The following is a 27,121-nucleotide window of genomic DNA, read 5'->3' on the forward strand; positions in this document are numbered from 1 at the left end:
GCTCCTACTCCACACACGCCGTTCAATTCTGCTGGAAATTTGCTAGGAAAGATGACGGGACGCCTGCTCCTCTGAGTCATGTAAGTCGCTAGTTCAATGGATCATTTTCTTGAAACTTCTGATGCCCTGACGAACCAGCAATAAAATGCAACATCGTGGAGAAGGAGGTCACTGGCCCAGGTTGAACGGACCGAACAAAGAACACGTGCGGTGTTGAATTATACATTCCACGGCACCTGTTCTGCACTATGCACCCTAAGTTCAAGAGCTGAATTTTGCCTTTGTTTATAATCAAACCTACCACTTTTAGTCGCTTCATTGACGTAAATGTCAGTCGAATATGTTTTGGCAGGCTCTAACCCTCAGTTCCCATAAGATAATGGGGTTGTAAAGTTCCTCGGCATCTGGGACTTGTCCAGTGAAGTCTCTTGCAGGTCGAGGCGTTCCTATTTTAGCATTTTTTGCTTTTCCTTCAGGTATACTAGACAGCAGCGGCGAGCTCGTTCGGGCAGGGTCGCGTTTGATCGGGTCTGGACCATCGATTATACGAGGCACGTCCACCAGACAGAAACCATTAAAGGCATTACTTCATGGAAACTTTCATGTCCAGCCAAGCATCGAGCTCATCTGGCCAACAGCGGTAGAGATTTCACTATCTCTGGCTGAGGGATTCCCCTCCTTAGATGGGTGAGCAGCATCTGCTCAGAGCAGATGGGCTGGAAGAGCTTCAACTGGCAACCCAAGCTGAAGGAGCAGGAGCCTTGCCCTATAGCAATAAACTCTAAGCATGTAGAAGGTTTTACTAATGAAAGTCTGACCGTCGTCTCGACAGGTACGCTGAATTGAGCTAACAATATGAGCCAGTCACTGGTGCCACAATTCCCCCTCAGTCCGCGCTACCCCTAACTGCGTCAAACAGTACACTGAACGAGTCCAGAATGCTCCTAGACGTACCATTATGAGAAGGTGGACGAAACGACCCTGTCTCTTTGACAGCTGCGAGGCAACAGATCTGTGTAGTGAGCCACTCTAAGACCTCCTTTTCCTTAGCGTTGCTAGGCCCGTCCTCCAAGGCGACGTCTTCGCTAACAGAGGGCTATCTCCATCTTTGCATCTGCTGTAGACAGTACCGGGTCGCTATCACTACTCGGCTCGGAAATGATCGCCTTGATGCTCTCTTCCACCATTGCCGCATTAAGTGGCAACATCATGGCTGTATACATCACTCCTTGGCTCATAAATAGGAGTTTCTGGACGAGATGCTGAGATCCTATACAAAAAGCCCCTTGTAGGCCACTCGCATATGGCAGTGAGTCGAATGAGCCGAAGAGGAGAAAGCGGGAGGTTGAAGATGGCTTTGTAGCAGAAGAGAAGACGCCGAGGCTGGAAGATGCAAGCGTAGATATGAGGGCATGGGTAGATGACAGACCGGAGGAAAACATGTAGGGGTCGTTCAGTATGAAAGTGACGGAAAGTAGTGGAGTCGTTTCTCTCAGTGGTGGCCAAAACTGTCCAAGCGCTTTCAATGTTTCGCTGAGTTCCGAAGCAATCAAACAGCCAAGGCTTCCATTCTCACTAATTCTACTCCTCCTTTGGTCCACAAGAAGCTTCAAATCGATGTATAGTGTCAAGTGCACTTTCCTGCTGGACACCTCGTATTCTTGTTGCAGGATTGATTGAAGGCTTTTTCCCCATCCATGCTCATCAGGGCGGCAGGTATACCACCGCACTTTCACACTCTCGTCTGGCCGCGCTGCTGCAACTCCGTCCCTAACGTCAGCTCCTGAGGTATCAGGAAGCAGCATCAAAACTTTCTCTCCCTTCTTCTTTCGTCGCCTTGTCAAACTTTCCATGTTTTGCGAGATGATGGAGAGGATACCAGTGTAGGGGTCGGGAAACAGCATCGTCTCCATGGAATCCAAAGTCATGTTTCTGGGCAAATACAAAGACATCACTGGGACAAGAATTGTCCGCAGTAGTCTTTCAAGTGATAGATGAGCGGAGAATGTGCCCCATGTCCAGCGGGCCCCCTGGGCACCTAGGCCGAACTTGGACAGAGCTGACGCTCCGCTCGCACGGATGGTAGCAGATTTGGAATTTAAGGAGCATATAGGCTCTGGGCACACTGCAAGAATTGAGGCGTCGACATCGTCAGAAGACTCGGTAGAGCTAAAATGTTCGCTGGGTGAGATTGCAGAATCTGACGCGTTCGTGTCTGGAGCTGTCTTGCCAGATTGAGAAATTGGCCTCTTCGATGTCCTCACACCAATAGATTTCGCGACCTGGTCAATTTTATCCAGTATTTCATCGATATCTGCAGGCGTGTGTAACCCTGTCAGAAGGAGACGTATAAGCGGACGTCCACGAGGCGCAGCAGGAAAGGCGGCTCCAGTGCAGATGATTCCAATGGTTCTAGCATGCTTCAAAAATTCAAGCATCCTATACACATTGTCCAAGAAAAGAGCAATCGTGCTCGAGCCTCTCATTGCTGCGATTTGGTAACCTCTTGCTTCAAGGCCATCAATGAGATATGAAGAGACCTGACGCAACTGGGCTAGGCGCTGCTTAATGAGAGCCGGCTTCTTCAGGATTTGGAGGGTTCGAATTAATGAAACAGTGGCGACACAGCCACCACCTGATGCTCGTATGGCCAAGTTACTGGCGTCTAGATGTGATGTTAGAGGAGCTCGGCAGAGAACAAATCCACCCATGGATGACAAGCTCTTCGAAAATGTGCAGCCCATCATATCGATGTCATCCATGCCAAGATCTGACGAGCCCCTATCACGAAAGAACTCCACGATGCCGCGACCAGTCCGTCCGAGACCAAGGAAAGATACTGCTTCATCAACGTACAGATTGAAACCGTACTTGCGTTTCAATGTTATGATCTCATCAAGACATGGTACAGCTGCAAGCATACTATAGAACCCTAGAATGGTGACCCATACGTTCTTTCTTCCTGTTGACACTGTGGAGTCGTAGTTACCGTAGATGTGCTGAAGCTTTTTTTCTAAATCCACCGCATCGTTGTGCTGCCACCGAACAACCTTGCCTTTTGTTTTCCCCAAGGCAATGAATGCTCCGATATACATGCTGTTGTGGCAACCGGTGTCCATCAGAAACACTGTTTCCTCACAGTTTGAGGCAGCCATCGCCATCGCTGCGAAGGCAACCAAGTTAAACTGGTAACCGATTGCAGTAAGGACACACCCGTCGAAGCCCATGAAGCTTTTCAGCTCGTTTTTCACCGTTTCTTCCAGTTTTGCATTGCAGCCGCAGCTGTTACCCGTAAATGGTAGATTCCGGATGGCGTACTCGAGCAAGTTCCCGGTCTTAAATTCCAATTCCACAAAGCCAAGTTGACTGCTACTTGCAATGTTCAAAACGTTCTTGCTCCCGGACTCAACCTGGGCGCCCTTGTAGTTCCAATCGCTCATATCTGACCGGAGAGTTGGCGCAGTGTCAAGAATTCTGGGAGTACGCGACAGCGCGGGGAATGCGTAGCATAGGACAAAGAAATCATTCCTGGAAGTCGGTTGCAGAATGTACTGCATTATGAAGTTGGCTGGCGATGAGGACTGTTTCGTAGTGCGAATGATAGTGCGGAGGACTGATGCAGCATCTTGAACTCGGGAGATCAGAGATTGATGGTTGGTCACCGAAAACATACTACTGGGAGTGCCTCTGCTCTTGCAGCCTGAACGCCAATGGAGGATCCGCCGGGATACTCCCTTTGATGAATCGTCGTTTCCCGCCATAGCTACAAACAGACGGCAAATGCTGGAATCTCTTTCAGGTATTGAAGGTCCGTACAAGAGGTTAGCTTTCTGGGTGCTGTCTTACCCGTAGGACCCTTCCCCGCGCTTGCCTTAAGAACTGGATTCAGACTTCGGGGAAGAAATAGAGTCTGCGATCACAAGGAAGAGTTGCGGCCTTAAAGCAGGCTTGTTGGCGTCAATAGGATGATCTTATGCACCGTACAGTAACCGGAATCGCAGGAAGACATTGCACAATCGCCGCTTCTAGGGTAGTCCGTTTACTGGTACAGGTGGTCCGTCAAGACTCTGAACCCAAGGTATTTACCCCTAGCCCATATACATAGGTGATAGGTATGTCGACCAATAGTAAGCTAACATGCATAGGGGGATATCAGGGTTTCTATGAGTCCGGAAATGATTCCATCCAATACTCTGGAGCTCAGAAATGCGTGATCACTGTGCGTGATATCTTTACGTGGCGTCTGTGACTAATTTCGAGTGGTATGTCAGGACTCAACCCAGGAGCAGTATAAGGAGGTAAGTACCACAGATTCGACTTTTTACTGTGCCGCTGTATCAACAACATGAGAGGCTGGCTGTTTCTGATGGCTTTTGTTCTTCCAGGGTCCTTGCAGCCCTCAAACACAATTTTTTTAATCTATTTAATCTTTAGTATATTTGCCACCTGCTTTGTTTTTGATCCATAGCCGCTACACCCGAGTCCATGAAGAAAGGGAACCCCTCTATTCTGTAGTACATTCAGCTGGAATCGTCGGAGCTTCAGCAGACATGGGTAGAAAGTGTCACACTGCAATGTAACGCAAACTTCAGCATATTCTCCCATTAATGGATATGGATATACGCACGAAATTGCAACCCTGTGCCTGCTCAGCATAAAACATTGTAGTATGGGCCCTACCTAGGCACGCAATTTGCAATTCGAATATCAATCATGAGTGGGAAAGAAGGGTAGCCGAGGAAGCATATTAGAACCTGGTACCCAAGCAGACTAAGGTGAATGGCAGAAGAGACTATGGCTGCTATATGGATGTCAGTATCACTGTGGGAGTAACTCTTAATGAACACTACATCCTGGACCCCTGTTTCCTACGCGCCTGCGGCATGAAGATGATGTTTGCAGATGTGGGAGAGACCATATGCATGTTGACAGGACAGCCAGTGACAGAACGTCCAGAGTATCCGTCCATAGCGCAAGAAAGCAAACATGGCAACTGATTATCCTTTGCTCTCAATGCCGCAAATGCCGCAGAATCAGGTGAGGTAGCAGCAAAGATGACGTGACAGTACGCACGGAAACTCAAGCCCACAGATGTAATTATTAGGAAGGAAACGACCATATATTGTCCACTTCCTTTTCCATATCGCTTTGTTATATTCATGAGCGCCAACCGTTGACAGAAGCTAGTGTTCAAAGACTTGATCGTTCAAAGTCTTGCGAAAGCCCGTCAGTTCCTTGCCCGACCGTCCAGCATCAGCAATGGCCCCATCTCCTACCGACATTAAAGCCATCTTTGATGCAATCTACCAAGGGGGAATCGCCCAAAGCCCGTTCTCACAGGAACCGGAGAGATTGGAACGATTTCTGTCTCCTCACGCAAGGATCCACATCGTGGGTCAGGGATTTCCCTTTGCTATCCAAAGCACCGACCTGAATGCTGTCATATCAAACGTCGCCCGTCCGTGGCATAACCTTTTGGACCCTAATAAGCCGTCGACATCCGAAATCATTCGCGTGATAGGTGGTGGTAGCGATTCATGGGCTGCACTAGATTGTAAAACCACAGCGACGACTAAGACAGGCAAGCTATTGTATTGACGGGATAGCATCTCTGATGGCTAATCAGCATTTCATAGGAGAACCCTTTATTCATGAATTTGCCTATTTGCTACACTTTGGTGATGACGGGAAGATTTCTGAGATTAAAGGATTTTTCGACACTCTGAACGTTCATAACCACCTTGTGCGCGAAAAATAGTTATTCTGGCGGCGCCCATTGGATTTGTGCTTTCCAAAATCTACCGTAATGCTTCAGTTGACTGCGTTTTCTTTGGAATGACTTGGTTTTAAATTTGCCTGTTAGGGGGGAATCAGATGGATACCCGTATTCGTTCAAATGTACCTAGGGCGTCGTTATGTGTATTGAGATCCTACCAAGCTTGACATATGACTTCATGAGGGCTATATGATTCTGTTGAACAGCTTGAGCATTCAGCGGGACCTACTCGCTACAATCTACCCTGTCTTGTGGATCACTGGATCCTTTACAGGTGTGTCAAATACTATCTTCTATGTAAGGTTATTACCTATATATTAAATATTTATTAGCTTAAACCCTACACGTATCTTAGTTATAATACTTTTAATCGAAGCTAAGAAAGTACCTACCCAAAACCATTCAAACCTAACCATGGTTAGTTAGTAGGGGCCTATCTAGGCCTATCTAGGCCTAGTGGTGGATTTTTGCGGTTAAACTTGAATTAAATCAGAACAGATCCGGTTTGGTTCTGATTTCCAAATTCAAACTTGAAATCGCAGCAGTTTGGTGCCAACTAGTTTTAAACTCGCCTGAACTCAGACCAAATGCAACTCTAATTAAGAGTATATAATCTAGTCGCTATTATAAGTAATCTATGAAATTAATGGTATTTAACTATTTGAAATAGGAGATAGCTATAAGTAGTATTACACATTAAAAGAAAGGTTAAGTAATCTAACTATAGTTAGTTAGTTGGATTTTAGGAAGACTATATAATAAAGCAGAACTCCTCTATTTATATTAAAAGATAATCTACATAAGCATGATAAGCTGTTTGCAAAGGGGTAATTTAGGGACACTAAATATCTGGGCAGCCTTTAGCTTTGACTTAACGTCTTAACTTTTGCTATTTCTATGCAGTAATAACCAACTGCATACAGGCTTCCTTAGATAGAGGCATTTTATATAGAAAAAAAGTACAGAAAATTGCGCGTTGAAAATGGTTAGATATTTTGGTGGTTGCGGCGAAAATTCGCATTTCAGCCGTATTCGCCCCTCAACCGTGGATTACGTTAACTATTTCAGGAGCCAGTCAACCAGCTCCAGTTGCCTTGAGCTAGAAGTATATGGCCGGGTGCCATTTTGATAATTGTCCTGCCTTGCCCATTCGGTTATCCTCTAGCATCATCACTTCACCCGAAGACCCCGGAATCTGTTCTGGCAGACCGTGTCTCGATGTCTCGCGCCAGGGGTTCCTACCAGGAGTTGAGGGCGAAGTAGCCTGGTCTACACTCATCTGAGGATTATTTGGTGTGCTCGACAATGTTACCACTTGTCCCGATCGGGCTCCGTCCGGTGAATTCGTTCCGATCAACATTCCAGACGTATTGGAAGGCTGAGAATTCTGACGCCGTGTTGCGCTATCTGAGGACAGAATTGCATCAAGAGGCATTGTTTGCCGTGCATCACCAACGTCGTTCATTATGGTGAAGTTGTCCCTCTTTGAGTCCAACCAGCGCTCCAAATCCGATGGCTCGCGCAAAGGAAGTTGTGCCCATTCTTCCATCCGTGCAGCCTTCTGTTTCCGTGATAGGTCTGCCTTCCGTGAAGCTCGAACGAGTGATGAAGCGCTCATTGTGCGTAAAGTTGCAAGCGCTTCATATAAAGCGAGCTCTGTATCTGCAAGTCGCATTTCTAGTTGATTGATGTAGCCTAATGGTAGGCCCCTGTAAAAGCCATCAGGAACAGTATTATGGGCCAGACGGCAGATTACCTACCTCTTCCCACTCTCTGGGTAATTGCATTTTGATGGGTCCGCTGAACACTGAGAGCAGAATGGACTGACAATAGTCGTTTAGTTTCTGTTGCGTTTACCACAGCATGGGGATGAACGGTTATTCATACATATTGCGGTCGCACTGGCGGTACGTTAGTTGCATGTCAAGATAGTGGACCACGACTCGACTCACCTTGCATTTTCTTTGTCTGCATAGTTCGCAGGAAATTGGACTGACTGACTCGGCCTCTGTATATCTCTCATCATTAGCAGAGTCTTGTCGATATCGTAATGGCTGCAGAAGAACCAGACAACGGAATACCGCCATTGTAAGGACATCCCCACAACTGACGAAACAACGCAAAAAACACGACGATGATCGTACCTGGAGGCATTTGGCAACTGAATAAAGGCAACTCGATTGTCGACAGATCCGGTTATACAACAATAACACACGAGAGTTGGCTGGCGGACTTGAAAAACTCCGGTGAACCACGTGACATCCCCGCAAATAGTAGGATTAGTCATCCCACTCTACCTCCACAAACTCGTGGTGCGTTGGGGTCTTCGCAAATATTTGGCAAACAACTTTCAGGCTATGATCATGAATACGAATAAATATGGCCACACCGTCTTCATCTGCGACCGGTCTGGCTGGGTGCGACGTTTTGCAATGGCAGCATGAGGGCCGGCCAGCCAAAAGGCGCAAAGGGAACTCAATGACAAGCACGTACCGGCCATCGCCTCGAGAGATTGGAATTATGAGAGAGACAGGACGGGATGATTCCGCAACTTTTCTGGGAAGTTCCAGCGGTATTCATTTTATCCGCACAGTTTATAGCGCATTCGCCAAGCGGTCAGCGGTCTTACTTGAAGCGCGAGTCAGGAACCAGAGCTTAGTGCCTGGCGAAGACGATCAGTTACAAAGAAGTCCTGGCAAGTCGCACGGGCTGGATGAGCTCTGCTTGAAACATGAATTATCTCTTCAAGCCCCTGAGTCTGTGTCATTTGAGAGCCTCGTGGGATGGTCGCGGAGCTACTTTGAGTATTGGCATCCCATCTTCCCGTTCCTGCATGCACCGACCGTGCTGGAAGCCATGGAAAGGGTCGGTGAGAGAGGAATCGAGTCGCTGGATCGTGTTAATCTAGCTATATTACGCTCTATACTTTCTATATCGGTGATTGATAACCGCCAGGTGCAGAACTCTGGTATGACAGCGGACCCGATTCCTTCTGTCCTGGTGTATCGAACAGTACAAGAGGCGATGGAAAGCATCCATGCTTTGCTGCTGGAGCCCTCAACGCTTCCGTTGTTGCAGGCAGTATTCAGCGTCCAGCTAGTACTGACGTCTGTATTACGTCTCAATACAGCTTCCAGGGTCGGGGGATTGATCAGTCGAACTGCGTTTCATCTAGGTCTTCATCGCTGTCCTGCACGATTCTCGTGTTTCAGCCGTGAGGATGCAGATATTCGCCGTCGTCTTTTCTGGTCGATTTATTGTCTAGAAAGATATCTGTCCCAGGCTCTCGGAACACCGCCTAGTATACAGGATAACGACATCGATGTCTGCTATCCAGAGAGTGAAAGGCACGGAGAAATAGGGAAGGTGCTGCAGGCGAAGGGCTCTAACAGCCACTTGCGATTGCTTACCCATCTCGCCAAGTTTGCGAGACTTAGGGGTCTTATACTGGAGCTCCGCAACAAATCCATCCTGCACAGTCATGATAACACCCTCGCGGCCACGTATGTCAACGGTGAACTTGCGCAATGGTGGAACGAGGTCTATGACGATGTTTATCCCATGGAAGAGCAGCTAGAATGTTCGTCCCAGTATGAAACGTCGCCGCAACCTTACCACCGGCTGCTGCTTGTGGTGCTCAGGCATGAGTCCATCATATCAATGAATCGGCCATTACTCGCCGCGGAACGACATTCACCGGAATACAAACCAGCCCTACAGACTTGCATTGAGTCATCACGCTCCCTGATTTCAGCTTTGAGGACGTACTTGTTGGCTCATAATAGTAGTCAAAGTAGCCAAGATGCCGCGGGTAGTGGCAAACACCAAGCGCCATTGACTTGGCCATCGTTTACCTGGGCTACCTGGATGGCCTGTCTTATTTTGATGTACGCAGCGTCGGAGGGCGAGTTTTCCAGTATAAGCGCCCTAAAGTATGCTAAACTGGGCATCTCGATATTGGAAAATCTCTCCCTGCGAAAGAGTAGCTGGCCGGAGACCTGTATCGAAGCAATCAGAGGCATGGAGTCGGCCTTGAGAATCAACCTAGATTCTGATTCTAGGGAACAGACTCCGGTACCCAGGACTTTTCCCAGACGCACACAGCGGACAACATTGTCAGCTTCAAGCGAGCGTCACATGGACATAGAACCCAACGGTAGAATGGATCTGGATGAGGGCCTGTCGCGAGCAGATCCCCTATCTTCGCCCTGGACGTCGAGAAGGAGTACCTCAAACATTACCGAGATAACGTCCAGGCATTCTACCCCAGCACATGAGCAACGGCCCTTGTCAAATCAGCCCCATCATCCGTCGAGTTATGATCTGCATAATGGCCAGTCCACCATTGGCATAGAAACTGACAATATGAATGACTATAGCTCAGCTGGTTTGATATTCGGGGACACAATGGGCTCGCAGTTCCCCTATGCGATCGCTGCTGGCCTTGATCTCGCTCCTTTTTCAACTGCTGACCCGTGTGCTATAAATAATCTATGGAGTATCGCGGACTGGCCTTGGATGATTCACGAGAACTTTTCATGATTTACCGTTTGTCCATGATATGAATTCACAGACAACAGATATAGGAAATATTATCCTTCGGTTGAAAATGTTGTTCCTAGTATCAACAGAATATGTGAGTGTTTTGAAGATCTTGTACAATGTGGTAGATTTTAGCGTATGGCCCATACAATAACGAGGCGGACAGTTTGTCAAGGAACACGATGATTGATTTCAAATCAATTCCTCAGTTCTTACAAAAATTTAACGGAATATTTTTGAATTAATATTCCACTCAATTGCCAACCTGGTCGGCAACTGTTGATTCATTGTAGACATATTGAATGCTCAAAGGAGAGTGGAATGGCGGACATTTCCTAGTCCTATGCGTTGACACCGGAGGAGAACAACCCCGCTCGTCCTCTGTTCTCCGGATCTGACAATGTCCGGCACAATCACCACCTTCAAAAGTGGGGAGTCCCAAAGATGAGATGATGAGGAGTAATACATTTGAGGAGAATATAATAGAAGGATTAACCCTCCCGCACTGATAACCTCACTTGTTCTGTTATACCATTCAGAGATCTGCATACTCCGTAGACACTGTCAAAATGTCTCCCTCTGTTCTCCCTAACAAGACTTACAACATCGCTGCTATTCCCGCCGACGGCATTGGTCCCGAGGTCATCGGGGCAGGTATTATGGCTCTCAATGCCCTCAGCGAAGCCCTCAACACCTTCAAGCTTAACTTTACGACCTACAACTGGAGCTCAGAGACTTACAAGAAGACCGGCAAATACATCCCCGACGGCGGTCTCGAAGAGCTGAAGAAGCACGACGCAATCATATTCGGTGCTGTCGGTGCCCCTGGTAAGTCAATCATCATGACCCCCCCAAAGTCGATCTACTGACGATGACAGATGTCCCCGACCACATCTCACTCTGGGGTCTCCGCCTGGCGATCTGCCAGCCGCTACAGCAATACGCCAATGTCCGACCAACCAAGATCTTCCGCGGCACCGAGTCGCCTCTCCGCAAGTGCAAGACCGGCGATCTGGAGTGGGTGATCATCCGCGAAAACAGCGAGGGCGAGTACGCGGGTCAAGGCGGACGCTCGCACCGAGGCAAGGCGTGGGAAGTAGCCACCGAGACGGCCATCTTCTCGCGGCACGGCGTGGAGAGAATCATGCGCTTTGCGTTTGAGACGGCGCAGAAGAGACCTCGAAAGCTACTGACGGTCGTGACGAAGAGTAATGCGCAGCGCAATGGCATGGTCCTCTGGGATGAGGTGGCTGCGGAGGTCGCCAGGGACTTTCCCGATGTTACTGTGGACAAGATGCTGGTGGACGCGATGACCACGCGAATGGTGCTCAAGCCCGAGACGCTGGACACGATCGTGGCGACGAATCTTGTAAGTGGCCAACCAGAATCCGATTCGGCTATCTTGCCTTGACGGCGGAAATACTAACGGTGGGATATCTACAGCATGCAGACATCCTCTCCGACCTCGCTGCAGCGCTGGCCGGGTCCATCGGGATTGCCCCCACCTCGAACCTGGACCCCACGCGGGAGAATCCCAGCATGTTCGAGCCTATCCACGGGTCTGCATTTGACATCACGGGTATGGGAATTGCGAACCCGGTTGCGACGTTTTGGACAGCTGCAGAAATGCTGGCCTGGCTGGGTGAGGAAGATGCGGCGAAGAAGCTTCTGGTCTGTGTCGAAAATGTGTGTGAGATGGGGATTCTCACTCGCGATCTGGGAGGAAATGCCACCACAAGGGAGGTCACCGAGGCGGTGGTGGGGCAGATTCGGAAGTTGGCCGCTGCACAGTAAGCTGTAGATAATGTTGAGATTCCGGTCTGACGAAAACAACTTCAGAGATGCGAGTTATGATTCTAAAGCATAAGCTATGCTATACTTAGATCCTTCAAAATTATGCAAAATCATATAACATATGTATAACTAGGTTCCTTACTACGGGAGTTTCCACTACATCCGGACTGTCTGCTTTCGGAAATTGGCAGCATGAACATATGGCATGCCAAAGCTTACTTCAATGGCGCGGTATCGCGACCTATATAGTAGTTAGAGTCTGATCTGTATCACTACTACGCACCATCTTTATTTTGCACATTGACTGACTAGCAAAGATGAGTTTCTTTGATATATTAGGGCTGCTCTTGTTTGCCCTCGGTAGACAGAACCTGCGGCCAGCTTTGAACAAGGCAGGCTAGGGAGTTCTGGGCCTATCATGAGATACTTGCATAAAAGTCATACGGTCTACTAATTCCAAACATAGCACACCTGAGCAGTCCAATGCACCTTGCTGAAATGTCAACAATCCCCGGGATTTTACCATCACTGTGTGCGGTTCTGGCACTGCAGCAGATGGCCAACAGCTTGCTACATCCTCAGCTGGCACTGAATTACCCACCGCGATAGGAATTGGCATTCGCCAAGTTCCAGGTGCCTCCTATGAGTACTTTATAGAGCCAACTATGGGGTACCTGTGTCTTGCACCTACAAATGGTGCTGCAATGCTACAGCTGTGCGTTGAAACAGATCCCCACTGGTGTGTGGACCCGTTCGGTATGGGACCTTGGGTGGAAGCAGCTGGGTGGTGGAGGGGAAGAATGGCTACCCTAATCAAGTGCTCTCTTGTGCACTTGACGAGAATCAACTATATTGTCATGCCGATATGGTGGTTACAATTACCTTGAACTTGCGCCGTCAATTACCAATAATCCTGATTGGCTTGGTTGGTATCCGTTACATTCTAATAAGTCAGGCCCTGTATGCAATTGTTATCACTAATGGAAGTTGTAATTAATGCTGAGTAAACACACATTAGGAATATGAAATTGTTCTTACTACTTTACATACATCAGTTGTAATCGTGGTATCTCGGGGTACTCACTCCCGGTAAGCAAGGGTTCAACTTCGGCCGCACAATCAAGATTATCCAAGACGGCCGAGAAAAACGCAAAGAAAAGCTTGGTCGATGGCGTTCTTGGCCTGATCAACCACAGTCAATCCCTCCGAAATGCGCCCCGGCATCACTGACAATTCGGGAAGTTTCCGGGGGTTGAATGGCCGGCCGGTGGGGAGACAGTGGAGAAAGAAAAAGCCCGACCTATAACGTGCCCTTGATTGGATTCATCCGCCTCAACACACAATGCTGTTACAAATTACAATTCTTGATGGAGTGATTCCCCAAGAGGTACGGGGCCAGTGCCTGGAGACCCCGCGAACGGGGAAGGTCGGGGGAGCAGAATTTGTTGCTGAAAGTGACTCTTATCCTGTCTCGTCTCGACTCCACAGAGGTCGATATAAAGGCCAGTCAGTCTCCTAGCGGACTGCAGAGAGTTGTGCTGCATCAATCTCACTATGGCGTCCGAATCCCCCAAATACCTCGGGCTCTCTGGAAAAGCCCTGCACTGGGCCCAGGTGGCTCTGATAGGTGCCCCTGCCTTCATTGTCTTTGGATACAACCAAGCTGGTGTCGGTCCCCTGGCGACTCTCCAGAGTTGGGTCGAGACCTTCCCTCAGATCGACACGATTAACACGACCGGGTCCCTCGAAGCACACAATTCCACCAGCAAGGGTGCTGTCATTGCCTCGTTCCAGATCGGAGCCCTCATCGGGGCTCTGTCTTGCACACTGATCTCGGACAGACTGGGTCGCCGGAAGACCATATTCCTCGGTTCTATCCTCGCCATCATTGGAGAGGTCCTGCAGGTGGCATCCTATGGATTGGTGCAATTCGTTATCGGCCGTATTATACTAGGCATGGGCGTTGGCCAATACAGTGTGGCTGTACCGGTATGGCAGTCGGAATGTTCGTCGGCAAAGAACAGAGGACAACATGTCATCATCGATGGTATATTCATGTGTCTTGGTTACTCACTGTGCAACTGGATCGATTTCGGTCTGAGTCGTATCCCCGAGAGCACGACGCAATGGCGAGTCCCGCTTGCCCTGTCGCTGCTCCCTGCCCTTGTCATCCTTCTTTCGGTCTTTTTGCTCCCGGAATCACCGCGATGGCTGGTCCAGGTCAACCGCACCGAGGAAGCAACCCACTCGCTGGCATCCCTAAAGGGACTGTCTGTCAACGACGAGGCAATCCGGGCCGAAATTTCCGGTATTGAATCATCCCTTGAGTTGACCGCGCAATCCAAAGGCTCTTTGATGGAGATGTTCGACCCGAATGACCAGGAGCGACTATTCTACCGCTTCTGTCTCTGTATTATCCTGCAATTCTTCCAGCAGATGTGCGGTGGTAACCTGATCTCCGTCTACGCCTCGACGATATTCGAGCAGAACCTCGGCCTCAGCGCCAGCCTGTCCAAGATCCTGGCCGCCTGCGCCCTAACATGGAAATTCTTCTGCTGCTTCATCGCCTTCTTTACCATCGACCGCCTCGGCCGTCGAGTCGTCTTCATGATCAGCGGCACAGGCATGGCCTTTTGCATGATCGCTCTGGCAATCACCAACAGCCGCGGCACAGATAACAAGGGCGCGTCCATCGCCTCCGTCGTCTTTATCTTCCTTTTCAATCTCTTCTACCCGATCGGCTTCCTCGGCGGTAACTTCCTCTATTGTACAGAAGTGGCCCCCGTCCGACTGCGCGTGGCCATGTCGTCCATCTCGACAGCGAACCACTGGCTGTGGAACTTTGTCGTCGTGATGGTCACGCCCATCGCACTGGATACTATCGGGTACCAGTACTATGTCATGTATGCCGTGCTCTCGGCGTGCATCCCCTTGCTGGTGTACTTCTTCTACCCCGAGACTATGAACCGCAACCTGGAGTTGCTGAACCATGTTTTCAGGGATGCGTCGTCCCCCTGGGAAATTGTTTCTATGGCGAAGCATCTGCCTCAGGGTGAGGTCACCGAGGCAGACCTGATGGAGATGAACAAGAAGGGCGATGGGTGCTCTGTCGAGATGGCGGAGAAGGTCTAGTGAGGCCCTGCCATAAAAACTGTATGTAGAATGAGTCGCGCGCTGCATTATGTTGATATATCTGCATTTTTGTTTGTGACATCTTGGTGTCGGTAGATCCGACATCCCATTGTCCTGGTCGCGAGATGGAATTAGTATCTAGAATTCATAGAATGTTCCTAAGCGTGTCATTCTGGGACTATTTATACAAGTTGTACAACAGCTACCTCCGACAAAGCAGCCCACTCCGCAAATCATACTCCCACCTGTCACTCCCAACCCCACTCCAGACAAACAGACTCTCGTCAGGATCATACCTCCGCTTAATCGCAAGCAACCGGTCATAATTCTCGCCATAAAAGTCCTTCTTCCAGGTCCTACTGAAAGCGTTCCCCTCGTTCATGTACGACCCCGTATCCGGGGCCCAGCGCCTCCAAACCGGTTCGATGGTCGACTCGTACCATTCTGCAGCCGTGGCCAACGCTTCAGCTGGATCCGCAGTGTCATTGATCGACGCACCGTAGACCATGGCGTGGACGTATGCGGAGCGCCAGGCGGGCAGCACGCTACCCCGCATTTCTGGTGATGTGGTGGCGGGTCCAGGGCCGCCCTGCAGGCCGAGGAGGAGCATCCCCCCCTTTCCTGGGTTTTGGGATGTAAGGATTTGTTGGAGATGTGTGATTAGGTCAGCTTTGGGTAGGTCGGTGAGCTCTCGACGGCCTAGGAGTCGGCTGCTCATGGAACTACTAGCCCCAGAGGCCCTGCTAGCCATGGGGTCGGGGTTCGCGAAGGCCCAATAGCTTTGAGCTGAGGGTGGCTGATATGTCAGTGTAAGGGCGCTTGAATTGCTGTATCTCCTGATGCGCGCTGCGAGGTGGTGGATAGAAGAGTTCATTTTCTTCGTCGTCATGTTGTATCCGATCAGGTTGATGCTGACCGCTACTCCGGGGATCGTCTCGTTGACGCCGGTTAGCCTCATGGCGGCCTCCTTCGTCAGCGCAGTTACAGTTCCCGTCATACCCGAGTCCATCAGATCAGGAACCATGCGCGCAGTTTCCGCCAAGGCATCCCATGAAGCGAGCTCACTGGCCTTTACACTGCGATTGGGATAGAATGAGAGCCCGCCAGTGACAACGTTCGCAGGCACAGGATACGTCTTGAGAACGAACTCGGTGACAACTCCGAACTGGCCTCCACCACCGCCTCGGACAGCCCAGAAGAGATCTTCATTCTCGGCATGGTTGGCCACTAGCCGGCGGCCGTCAGTCGTGATCACTGTAACTTGGTATACCTGATCTGAGGCCAGACCGTGGTGGCTAGAAAGCAGACCGTGGCCTCCGTTCTGGATCAATCCGCCTGGTCCTACGGTGGCGTCTTGCCCGCCGACAACGGTGCGGTTGATAGCATGACCGGCAGTGTATATAGATCCCCAGTTGTTGCCACTCCCAACGATCACGACGTCCGCGGTGTGGTTGGAGGCAGGTACAGGCCATGAAGGTCGATGGACGATGTGCCTGAAGTTGTGTGTCCAGATCGAAAGCGAATATGCGCCGGTAGATCTAATTGCCTTCAAATTAGTTGATAGGGCGCCAAATGTGTGCCAATCGCATACCGTCCGCTGAGATCATGGCCTGTTCCCTTCACCACGATACGGATATTCCTTTTGGACGCCCACTGCATTGCCTTCGCTACCTGCCCCTCGGTCGTGGCATTGACAATATACTGTGGAAGAGCTCCAATGCTACAGCCCCGTCCCTCGGTGTATCCCGCAACGCCAGGAGGCACACAGGAGTTGTTGGTGTAGATCGAGTAATCAACACTCTCAGGCCAGGCGGAGTGGTATGCAGCATATGACCAATACTTCTTCACGATTGTGCAGCTTTCAGTCGAGCCAAAGGGATTTCCGGGATAGCAGGACGACGCAACCGGAGCCGTCTTGATCAGGGTCCCTTGGATTGATGCGTTCAGCGCGGCCCATTCTTGGTTAGAGGGCCATTCAGCGTCAAGGGGAGAGAGTTTGCAGTGTGAATCGGAGTGCACTGCACTGGGAAAAGCCAGGAGGGACACAAAGGCAGTGAAAGAGAACAATATCATTTTGTAATGTGGACGCAAAAGATACGATGGGTACTGGTAGGATTCCTATCCCATGTCGACAGTGTGGTTGTTTATATATCCGCACTTGTACCCTAAATTCCCCGTTAGGATATCGACGGATATAAAGTAATCTGCCAGACGAATACGTTTAACCTCTGTCGAACTTGATTGTCATCATCACTGTCAGACCAATGCTGCGGAGAATGACGAGCATCTATACACGGCTCTAATTACTATTGGTTCTTGATTTAGGATCGTGGTTCCTTCTTGCAGATCTCCCATTTTTAGGGGTTTGATCGTACTCGTACTTTCAGGCAGAAGCAGCATCACCAACTAATTGTAACCCTCATGGTTATACATAGGAAAACTGTCCAATGACCTGGTAGAGACATTTACCGGGTAAAGACTGGAAGAATCAGCGTCATAATCCACCAAAGAGAAAGACACGCAAGTAAGGATGGGATGGCTGGCTCCATGCAGGCCAAACACATGAAATTCACCACAAGATCGAAGAAATCAGTATCTCAAATCCTCTAAAGCAATAGATTTACCGGAACATGTATCCAATTCTAGGGCAAAGCGTGGTCGAGGCCAGTGAGGTTACGATGTCAAGGGCCCACCGGTCTCCACTCGCCGTATTCGTACTATTTCTGCCTTTTTGGGAAGATTGCGCAAGATGTATACTTCACCAGAGGGCTCACTGACGCGCATCTCTCTTAAATGGAACAACATAACCCCACAAATAAATTCTATCATAGGTATTTCATTTTAAGGGCAAGATTGAGTCTCATCACCCTTTGTCACGGCCAACGCGCAATGTCTCTCAATATCTACATCGAAGACCCGCGCCAATATTACGCGGAAAACGACATCATCAGGGGGCGAATAATTTTTGACTGCCCTCGAGATTTCCAACAGTTCAAAGATGTCAGACTAACCTTCTCGGGTTGCTCGAAAGCCAAGATTCAGAAAGTGAAGGGCCCGGCCGGACCGACAGGCAGCTACCAGAGCAAGTGCATCTTATTCAAAAGGGAGAGAATCCTCGTTCCTGCAGAAGAATGCAAAATACCGCCCACAACTTATGAATGGCCATTTGAGTTCCACTTCCCTCCTCATGTGGAATCGCCAAATGCCTGGCCGGAGGCAGAGTCATTCCGTGTCGACGAGAACCAACCACTACCCCCATCATTCAATACAGAGTGCCACAATTCATTGCGAAGGGTATCCGCAAGCGTCGAGTACCGGCTGAAAGTTCAGATCTTCAAGCTCACAAAGGGCCTGTTCGAGAGAAAGTCGCCGATATTTGAGAAGGTGGTGCATCTTCCATTCGTTCCGATGGCGGCACGAGCACGCACACGTGCTATCGAACTAGAGAAGAAGCAGAAGATCGACCGAACATTCACCGTACGCAGCCTATCATTGTTGCCAGGAAATACCGATCGCTCCCTGAGCGTGCAGGAGAGATTCAAGGCGTGGCTTTCTCCCGGACAATTGCCTTACTTTTCCTTTGGCGTTGAGTTCCGGTATCCATTGTACCTTGTTGGGGGCATGCCGATCCCACTGTTACTGGGTGTCAAGCCATTAATAGACAACTCTAATGCCCCTCAAGTCCCAGAGATTATCTTACAAACGGCCTCCATCACACTCATCGGCAGGACGGCCGCTCGTGCATCTCCGTTGCTGATGGGATCTATGTTGGGCGAGGTGGATGAAGAGACTATGCTACTTTCAAAAACATCGTTGCGGATGGCTGTTTCTGGTCAGATGGACCTTTCTGAGCGGTTCGGCCAGATATCATTGCCTACTACTGATGTCACTTTTAACACTTTTAATCTGAGTCGTTCATACCGGCTGAGGATCTCGCTGGTGTTCGAATGCGCAGGGAAGTTGTTCAAATTCGATGCTACAGATCTGGAAGTAGGGGTACTCTCGAACGCTGGAATGACGGTAAAGAAGGATGGTTTACCTAGGGGCTCAGCAGATGAGGGCTCCAGTCATTCTCGAAGATATGTGGTCTACAGTTCAGACGAACAGCCGCCGCCGTATTTGCCTTCATCAGGTGTCTCTGAGTGGAGCTCGGAAGGAAAGTCCAGTGTCTAGGGTTCGCTCAATGAACAACACAAAGTTCTAGGCGTGAATATTACTCATGGTCAATTGCATATACTCAAATTCATCGTATATGTGTTCATCTCTAGGCATGTGCCTGCTATAATGTACATGATCGGATTCCACATTCAACGATATCCTCAAGATGGCGTTCTCCACACAGGTGCCCGCTTCTCGAGGAATGCAGTTACTCCCTCCACCATATCGCGGGTCCCGAAAGTGGCATAATACAGTGACCGCTCAAACTCATGGTCATGCTGCAGTTCGTCCGCTGGCGAGCTGTAAGTAAAAATCAAGGAATATGAGAGTAATGACTCTCACCTCTGCATATTGCCTCCTTTGCCACCATCAAGGTTGAGGCACTCTGAGAAGCCAGCTTCTCTGCAATCTCCAACGCCCCCGACAAAGCCTTTCCTGGTTCGACCAGTTTGCAAACTAGTCCGACCTGATAGGCTTCATTTCCGGAAAGCGGTTCATTCAGCAGAATCATGTTCATTGCCTACAATGACCTTGTCAGTTCGAGTCCCTTGTGAACCAGGCCTAAAGAGCAGCTACCCTGTACTTGCCCACAGCCGCGGTCACTCTTTGTGTACCTCCAGCACCGGGGATCAGACCGATTGATATTTCAGGAAGTCGAAACTCTACTTCCGGCGTAGCGACGATAAAGTCTGCCTGAAGAGTAGCACAGTCAGCTCAAGAGCCATCTGAAGGGGGATAATTAAATACCATCAAGGCAAGCTCGAAACCACCCCCAAGCTGTGAGACGCAGTTCTCTGTCAACATCGTCAACAATAGTAAGGGCAGGAGACATACTGCTTTACCCTCGACCGCCGCAATAATAGGTTTCCGAACCTGTTTCATTGCATGACAGAGGTCTTCAAGATACCGCTTCTGCCGAGCAGTTTCGCCATCCAACTGAGCGATCTCTTTGATGTCGGCACCAGCTGTATGGAAAGCGCAAGTGGCGACAAGTCAGCTACATGCTTCCTACATTTAACGTGGAGACACCTACCCGAGAAGATGGCGCCCGAACCAGCAATGACGATGGCTCGAATGTGCGGATCAGCCGAGACAATCTTCAGCTGATGCAATAACTCGTTGATAAGCGCCTGACATAAAGCGTTTCGCTTATTAGGACGATTCAGAGTGAGAATGCGAGTAGAACTCTGTTGTGTTTCAGCCAAAATAAACCCTTCGGTCTGCGTTGAATAATCCATGACGATGCGCACCTAGGCAGAGATCAGACAGCAACACGGATGGTCTAGCTTCGAGGAAACAGTCCAGGCTAAAAAGGGCTCAACACCCGACTGAGACATTTCCTGGCTATTTTAGCCCATCCCGTGTACGGAGTCGGGGCTGAAACATACGGAGTTGCGGGCCGCGTCGAGATAGTCACAGGCGAGAACGGCTGAGCAGCTAGGCCGAGTGTAGCATGTCGAGAACACCACTTGCGCGTCGTGGCGTCACACATGCAACAAGTGAAAGAGGCCAAGATGCCTTTCCGGGATTTGTGAGATTAACATAAGCAACTCAGACCGTTTTCATACGAACCCCCGCGCGCGCATCCGGCTGAACTCCGTGTGCATGAATCGAGAACATTCAGGAATATGAATCCGACCACGAATCATAACCGCGACTATAATGAACCGATTGGTCGAGACCCATTCTCTTCAGACAACTGATGCAGAAGAGGCATGCAACCAGGGTCTAGTCTCCACTTTTCAAGTGACCCTAGAGCGAGTAAAGCCACCAATATCGGAAAGGAATCCAGGGACCATCACCAAGAGGGCCCATGATCGACGCTTTTGACCCCGCATGCCCAGCCCATTGCTACTCAGACTGTGACGTCGTGGACACCTGAAGGATCCGAATCGAGTCAATCGACCGTCGCGATGCATCAGCTTGTCTCACTGCTATCCCGCGATTCTACGCCCTGGCCGTGACTGCCGGGGCCAGGCGACTGTTGTTTCTGACATAGTACTGGTGGGTCAGCAATCAATATCTACGCCGGGGCGCGGGGCCAACAATATTTCCAAATTCCCTCAACCTGACTCGAAGGAACATGTGTCTAATCGTCATGAGCAGGGAGTCTGTAGCACAATGGGCGCACATATATCCTGCATATCCTGCGAGGGACTCCTTCTGCATCCTATTGAGCCTTCAGGCAGGGTTACTTCGTGCAACGAGGTTTGGTATATTTGCAAAGTCCCCGAGAAATGGAGTCTCCTCAAGTCTCACCGCGAGACGGAAATCTTTTCCGATCGTTCGGCTTCGGCCCCCAGTGCCCTGTTCCATATCCTACTGTTCACCATGCCTTCATAAACTGTGCGAAGCAGTATCCTGATACCGTCGCTGTCTGTGATCTTTCCCAGAACAAATCGGTCGAGGTCACGTATGGTACGCTGCTTCAATATGCACAGTTCGTTGCACTACGACTTCAAAGTCATGGTGTGGTCCCTGGCAGCAGGATTGTCCTTGCGACAAAACGGAGTGTGGAGATGGTCGCAGGTATCCTAGGCATCCTCATGTGCGGTGCGCAGTATATTCCGCTCGACGGCGCTGTTGTTCCAGACCAGACACTGGCACATGCGATGATTCAATCTCAAAGCTCTGTAGCTTTGTGTACGGGTGCCTTCAGATCGCGACTGCACTCTTTGCCACAGCTATCCTCGGTTTTGGTTCTGGAGGATCTACTTGCTGAGGCGGAGCATACTGGGTTCCGGGCGGACACGACTCGTTTGATTTGTGAGGGAGACGAGAATTCAGGGTGCTATGTGATCTACACTTCTGGTCAGTCTGTTATCGCTCTGCGCACCCAATCTAAAACTAAGCTAATGTATCTCTGGCCATGAAGGTACCACCGGAACCCCCAAAGGCGTCGATGTCACGCACGGGAATGTTACAAACGTCGTCTGCCATGCGCCCGGCAATCTGGGCATGTCTCGTGGCTCGAGAGTGGGACAAGTATTGTCCATCAGTTTCGACATGGGTGAGCATTGGTGAACTACAATGACCAAAGCCCTTACTAACGTTGCTAGGTGCCTGGGAAATACTGGGGAGTCTCTGCAACAGCGCAACCTTGGTTTTGAGAGGGTCTGATTGGCACGCGGCACTACAGCAGGTGAGTCCAAGATCCAAAGACTGTTTGATGCAGCCATTGAACCTGGTCGCTAGGTGGATACGCTGATATGCACTCCGAGCATACTCAGTCGATACCGCCCCCAAGCCTTCCCCAATATCCGATGCATCGCCACGGCCGGAGAGCCATGTTCGCAGAGGTAGCCATTATCCAACCGAGTGTGTTTTCGACTTGTTTTAACATGCCTTTCTAGCCTCGCCGATAAATGGGCTGCGAACGGAGCAACCTTCTACAACTGCTGCGGCCCAACAGAGGTCACCATCATCAATACCATGCATAGACACAAATTCGGCCAACAATTAACCATAGGAAGACCTCTCCCAAACACCAGCGTGTATATACTGGACGATGAGCAACTTCCAGTTGCGATTGGGGAGGTCGGAACTATGTGGGCTGGTGGAGCAGGCATCACAAGAGGGTATCTCGGACAGCCTGAGAAGACCGCCGAGCGCTATCGCTATGATCCTTTTGTTGACGATGGGTGCGTCCCAGGCAGTCTCTCTAATTGAAATGCTCACTGACAGATGGATCGCTTACAGTCACTCAATGATGTTCAATACTGGCGATTTAGCCCGCTGGCTTCCTGATGGGAGCTTGGAAACTCTGGGACGCAATGATGATCAGGTGAAAATTAAGGTAGGTCTTGTACTTCTTTTATTCTAGCTCCACAGCTCTGAACGCAGTAGGGCTTCCGCGTCGAACTAGACGGTGTCAGCGCGTCACTGGCGTCGTGCCCGGGTGTAATGGAGGCTGCCGCCATTATGGTGGAAGGAGACCTCGTCGCATTCGTCACTCCTCAAGCACTCGATTTGCAGGAAATACAGATGCACTTGAAGGCGAGACTACCGTACTATGCTATCCCAACACAAGTGCATAGAGTGGATGCGTTTCCGCTGACGCCAAATGGCAAGATCGACAAACGGGCGCTCGCTCAGTTATGCCGTCCCCAAGACAAGACATCGCAGTCTGATACGGAAATACTAGACGAGAAGAAGCATGTTGTTCTAAACTCTTCTCGCGCAACAGTGTCAACCCGATCAGATTCATCAGAGTCACTCTACAAACCCATGCCGTTGGCGGAGAAGAAGAACCGCAAGGTCGTCCGGGGACTCAGATACCGAATCTTTATTGTCTACCGGAGGCTTTTCACGCTCATTTGGCTTGCCAATATTGCTGCGCTCTTGTGTATTCTGTTCATTCCAAAGATTGGCCCCCAATGGATCTCAACAATCGCCTTCATCAACCTCACGATTGCCGTCCTCGTCCGCCAGGACGCTGTCATCAACATTCTCTACACAATCTGCTGCTCTGTACCAAAGTCATGGCCATTGGCAATCCGCCGCCGGTGCGCAAAAATCTACCATCTTGGTGGAGTTCACTCGGGCGCTGCAATGGCCGCTACGGCCTGGTTCGCCGGCTCTATCGGGTATAATATCTACAACCAGGTCAGCAATGCCCGAGTGCTTGCAAAAGTCTCACCTGCGACTCTCACTCTTTCCCTAATCGTGTTACTCCTCCTATTTGCAATGATCGGCTTCGCATATCCAACCTTTAGAAAGAAGCGTCACAACACGTTCGAGCGCATCCATCGCTTCTTCGGCTGGACAATCCTCGGTATCATCTGGATCCAAACAATCCTCTCTATACGCGACCAGCGCGGCACACAATCTTTGGGGCGGGCCGTCACCTCTTCACCTAATTTCTGGATGCTCCTCGTCATAACCGCCAGCATTGCAAGTTCGTGGGTCTTCCTCCGGAAGATCCCCGTCGACGCCGAGGTCCTCTCCAATCATGCTGTGCGGCTTCACTTTGACTACACGATGCCCGTCAACGGGACCTTTACGCGACTATCCGAACGGCCTTTACTTGAGTGGCACTCATTCGCGACTGTCCCAGCTCCAACCGCAGTAAACGGTAGACCGAAAGGGTACTCCTTAGTCGTGTCTCGCGCAGGAGACTGGACAGGACGGCAGATCAGCAAGCCACCCACCCACCTATGGGTCCGCGGTATTCCCAGTAAGTCGCCTCTTCTCTCACTATATTCCTCAGCTAATTGTCCGCAGCCTGCGGCGTGATGCGCATCGCAACGCTCTTCAACCGCGTCGTCCTAGTAGGCACCGGCTCAGGCATCGGCCCTCTCCTAGGCCACATCCAAGTCCCAACTTGTCCATTCCGGCTAGTCTGGTCGACGCCTAACCCCGTCGATACATTCGGGAAGGACGTCGTGGACGCGGTCTACGCCGCTGATCCGGGGGCGATCGTGCACGACACGAAGAAGCAGGGGCGGCCGGATTTGGTGCGGCTGACGTGGGATGCGGTGCAGGAGTTTCAGGCTGAGGCTGTGATTGTCATTTCGAATGAGAAGTTGACGAAGAAGGTGGTTTATGGGATGGAGACGAGGGGCGTTCCTGCTTATGGGGCTATATGGGATAGTTAGGTGTTCGGGTTGTGGGTGTTGATTTCGTTTGATGTACGTATTCTTGTTCATGATAGTATGCGATTATGTTATATAGTCGAATGGTTGTTCCACTTGTGTATTCGTTAGTGTAAATTTGTGTATGCTGTGGGATGACGGTCTGCAAGGGAACATCATGCAGCGAGAGCCGCTCGTCTCTTCCAAGTCTAAGGTACATGGGATCCAAAATTCTAGCTGTCCATTCCCAGCACATTCCAAGGATTATCCGCAATAAAGAACTGCGCAAAATCAAAATTATCCGAACTGGACAAATCCGCGACCAACTCTCTGAAAGACTCGGAATCCTGCATGCTCGGCCGTCGCTGCGACATGGTTTCATGACCAGGGGCGAAGTGTAGGCCCAAGATAGCATTCAGACGGCCCGCATCGTGATCCTTTCGTCTCTGCTGCAATAGAATGAGAGAGCCCGCGGTCCGGTATGCTTCCCTCAGTACCTCAGTGCCGTAGACATCCGTTACGTATTTGAGAGTCTGCACCGCGTCATCTAACAGAGACAACGACTCTGGGCTGTCCACCGCCAGTAGCGTGCAGATAATCTGGAAGGGGACATTCGCCACGTGACTCCATGGACAGTTTGCGTCTACTAATTCTCGTGCGCAGGCGAGAGCTTTCGTAATTAACGCCAGCATTTGGCTCATCAGAGCCGGGGATAGAGTTGAGTGGACTGCACGGAGGCGGCGGAAAATGCATAATACGAGGTTACATTGAGAGAGAACAGACGGAGGTTGCGCGCGGCTGCTTTGCATGATATTGACGAGCATGGCGGTAAGCTGGACTGCGTCGACCGGTGTGAAGGGGTCAAGACTCTCGGAAAGGGGCAGCAGATCCAACATCTCGGCTGTGAAATCTCCGTCTCGGCTGGATGGGGGTGAGTATGATGCGCCATGTAAGATGATTCGTGATCTTGCCAAGTCGAACGATACCCATGTGTTGATGTACTGGGCAAACGAGACTAGCCTACGCTTAATATCATCGTCGATATTCTGCGTCGGTCGTAGAAGCGCATGTCTAGATGACGGATCGAGGTGTAGACCAGACGCGTCAATTAGGTGCATTAATGAACAGCTCGCCATCCAGGCTGTGTGAGGCGAGGCCGTTAACCGCAGGTAAGAAACTCGAAGGGCCCATCCTGTGATCAACATCAGGGGCGGTATCACGCCTCCAGAACGCTGTTCGAGAGCCGACTTGGCCGATTCAACCAGATGCAGCTCTGCGGCCACTGCTCTCCTTTGAGAAAACAAGTAGCCCATCGCGGCCACTCCGCAAAGAACGACATCAGATGGTTCAAAAGCGGAAGGTTGATCCCATCTCGACTGGATATGTTCAAAGCAGCTATCCCGGTCAACGAAGCCGTAGTAAGGAGCTACCTTGTCGAAGTAAATGTGCGTCAGCGCGGTCATTTCCTCGGCAGATATGATATTTACTATCGGCATCGCCATGAAGCTGCCCGGCAATTGGCGCAGCCCGATATTCCACGCGAAGACTTGGGGATCCAGTGCGTTGACAGGGTCGATCTTGAGTCCCAGGTTCTGCACAAAGACTGCGCCAGAATTGGGTCCGATCGACTGCTGCACAGTATTGGTAAATCGCTCACCAGGTGGTGATGGTCGTCGTGGAGTCGGTGCCCTTGGGGACTCTGAATGCGACCCGGCCTGCTGCCTCTGCGCCGGTCGGACTGTCGTCAGACTTTCTAGGACAAAGCTCTTGTTTCGTTTCTTGCGTGAGCCCAAGTCATAATGGCATGTGTACTCAGACTCTGTGCACATCTCGCAAGGATGCTGGCCGTTGCACTTCCTCTTCCTGGTCCGGCATGGCTCACAGGCAACCTTGGAACGACGCTGCCGTTTCACCTGGCCTGACATCCTTGTCTTCCGGCTTTACACGTCTCCTGACGCGTTCGCAACTCCATCCCTATCAATACTAGATACTCGGAGGCGACACCTGTAATCCCGGTTCAAGGCGAATCCCTTCAAGAAAAACCGACGAATCGAAATGATTACTAATCCTAACCTTGTGGTTTTCGTCATTTGCGACCATTCCCTTTTCGGATGTAGCGCTGGGGGTCAGGGCTCATATCGAGGTG

General features: G+C 50.3%; 10 protein-coding genes across 10 annotated transcripts, besides 1 other annotated feature; 5 read left to right on the forward strand and 5 right to left on the reverse strand.

The window, feature by feature from the left end:
* Positions 1-1,085: 1,085 nt before the first annotated feature.
* On the reverse strand, positions 1,086-3,761 carry NFIA_094600 (putative aminotransferase; the record flags this gene model as incomplete). The annotated part of the gene is made up of 1 exon (XM_001261736.1): positions 1,086-3,761. The coding sequence occupies one exon, from the start codon at positions 3,759-3,761 to the stop codon at positions 1,086-1,088; it is 2,676 nt and encodes an 891-aa protein (XP_001261737.1).
* Positions 3,762-6,206: 2,445 nt separating this feature from the next.
* Positions 6,207-6,231: a microsatellite.
* A 644-nt stretch (positions 6,232-6,875) lies between these two features.
* NFIA_094610 (uncharacterized protein) lies at positions 6,876-7,451 on the reverse strand (the record flags this gene model as incomplete). The annotated part of the gene is made up of 1 exon (XM_001261737.1): positions 6,876-7,451. One exon carries the CDS (start codon positions 7,449-7,451, stop codon positions 6,876-6,878), a length of 576 nt encoding a protein of 191 aa, XP_001261738.1.
* A 704-nt stretch (positions 7,452-8,155) lies between these two features.
* Positions 8,156-10,318, forward strand: NFIA_094620 (CeGAL family transcription factor; the record flags this gene model as incomplete). The annotated part of the gene is made up of 1 exon (XM_001261738.1): positions 8,156-10,318. One exon carries the CDS (start codon positions 8,156-8,158, stop codon positions 10,316-10,318), a length of 2,163 nt encoding a protein of 720 aa, XP_001261739.1.
* Positions 10,319-10,887: 569 nt separating this feature from the next.
* Positions 10,888-12,112, forward strand: NFIA_094630 (putative tartrate dehydrogenase; the record flags this gene model as incomplete). The annotated part of the gene is made up of 3 exons (XM_001261739.1): positions 10,888-11,146; positions 11,197-11,687; positions 11,762-12,112. 3 exons carry the CDS (start codon positions 10,888-10,890, stop codon positions 12,110-12,112), a joined length of 1,101 nt encoding a protein of 366 aa, XP_001261740.1.
* A 1,554-nt stretch (positions 12,113-13,666) lies between these two features.
* Positions 13,667-15,244, forward strand: NFIA_094640 (sugar porter family MFS transporter; the record flags this gene model as incomplete). Its single annotated transcript, XM_001261740.1, has 1 exon — positions 13,667-15,244. The coding sequence occupies one exon, from the start codon at positions 13,667-13,669 to the stop codon at positions 15,242-15,244; it is 1,578 nt and encodes a 525-aa protein (XP_001261741.1).
* Positions 15,245-15,446: 202 nt separating this feature from the next.
* Positions 15,447-17,317, reverse strand: NFIA_094650 (putative isoamyl alcohol oxidase; the record flags this gene model as incomplete). The annotated part of the gene is made up of 2 exons (XM_001261741.1): positions 15,447-16,782; positions 16,836-17,317. 2 exons carry the CDS (start codon positions 17,315-17,317, stop codon positions 15,447-15,449), a joined length of 1,818 nt encoding a protein of 605 aa, XP_001261742.1.
* An 816-nt stretch (positions 17,318-18,133) lies between these two features.
* Positions 18,134-19,417, forward strand: NFIA_094660 (uncharacterized protein; the record flags this gene model as incomplete). The annotated part of the gene is made up of 1 exon (XM_001261742.1): positions 18,134-19,417. The coding sequence occupies one exon, from the start codon at positions 18,134-18,136 to the stop codon at positions 19,415-19,417; it is 1,284 nt and encodes a 427-aa protein (XP_001261743.1).
* A 146-nt stretch (positions 19,418-19,563) lies between these two features.
* On the reverse strand, positions 19,564-20,640 carry NFIA_094670 (enoyl-CoA hydratase/isomerase family protein; the record flags this gene model as incomplete). Its single annotated transcript, XM_001261743.1, has 6 exons — positions 19,564-19,694; positions 19,739-19,922; positions 19,979-20,095; positions 20,150-20,179; positions 20,237-20,367; positions 20,436-20,640. The coding sequence occupies 6 exons, from the start codon at positions 20,638-20,640 to the stop codon at positions 19,564-19,566; spliced, it is 798 nt and encodes a 265-aa protein (XP_001261744.1).
* Positions 20,641-21,639: 999 nt separating this feature from the next.
* tmpL (putative NRPS-like enzyme) lies at positions 21,640-24,999 on the forward strand (the record flags this gene model as incomplete). Its single annotated transcript, XM_001261744.1, has 8 exons — positions 21,640-22,213; positions 22,278-22,412; positions 22,462-22,544; positions 22,598-22,701; positions 22,756-23,043; positions 23,102-23,198; positions 23,249-24,578; positions 24,626-24,999. 8 exons carry the CDS (start codon positions 21,640-21,642, stop codon positions 24,997-24,999), a joined length of 2,985 nt encoding a protein of 994 aa, XP_001261745.1.
* A 209-nt stretch (positions 25,000-25,208) lies between these two features.
* Positions 25,209-26,900, reverse strand: NFIA_094690 (putative C6 transcription factor; the record flags this gene model as incomplete). The annotated part of the gene is made up of 1 exon (XM_001261745.1): positions 25,209-26,900. The coding sequence occupies one exon, from the start codon at positions 26,898-26,900 to the stop codon at positions 25,209-25,211; it is 1,692 nt and encodes a 563-aa protein (XP_001261746.1).
* Between the last annotated feature and the right edge of the window lie 221 nt (positions 26,901-27,121).

This window comes from Aspergillus fischeri, genomic scaffold (assembly GCF_000149645.3).
Source record: "Aspergillus fischeri NRRL 181 1099437636262 genomic scaffold, whole genome shotgun sequence".
In the NCBI taxonomy this organism is placed as follows: domain Eukaryota; kingdom Fungi; phylum Ascomycota; class Eurotiomycetes; order Eurotiales; family Aspergillaceae; genus Aspergillus; species Aspergillus fischeri.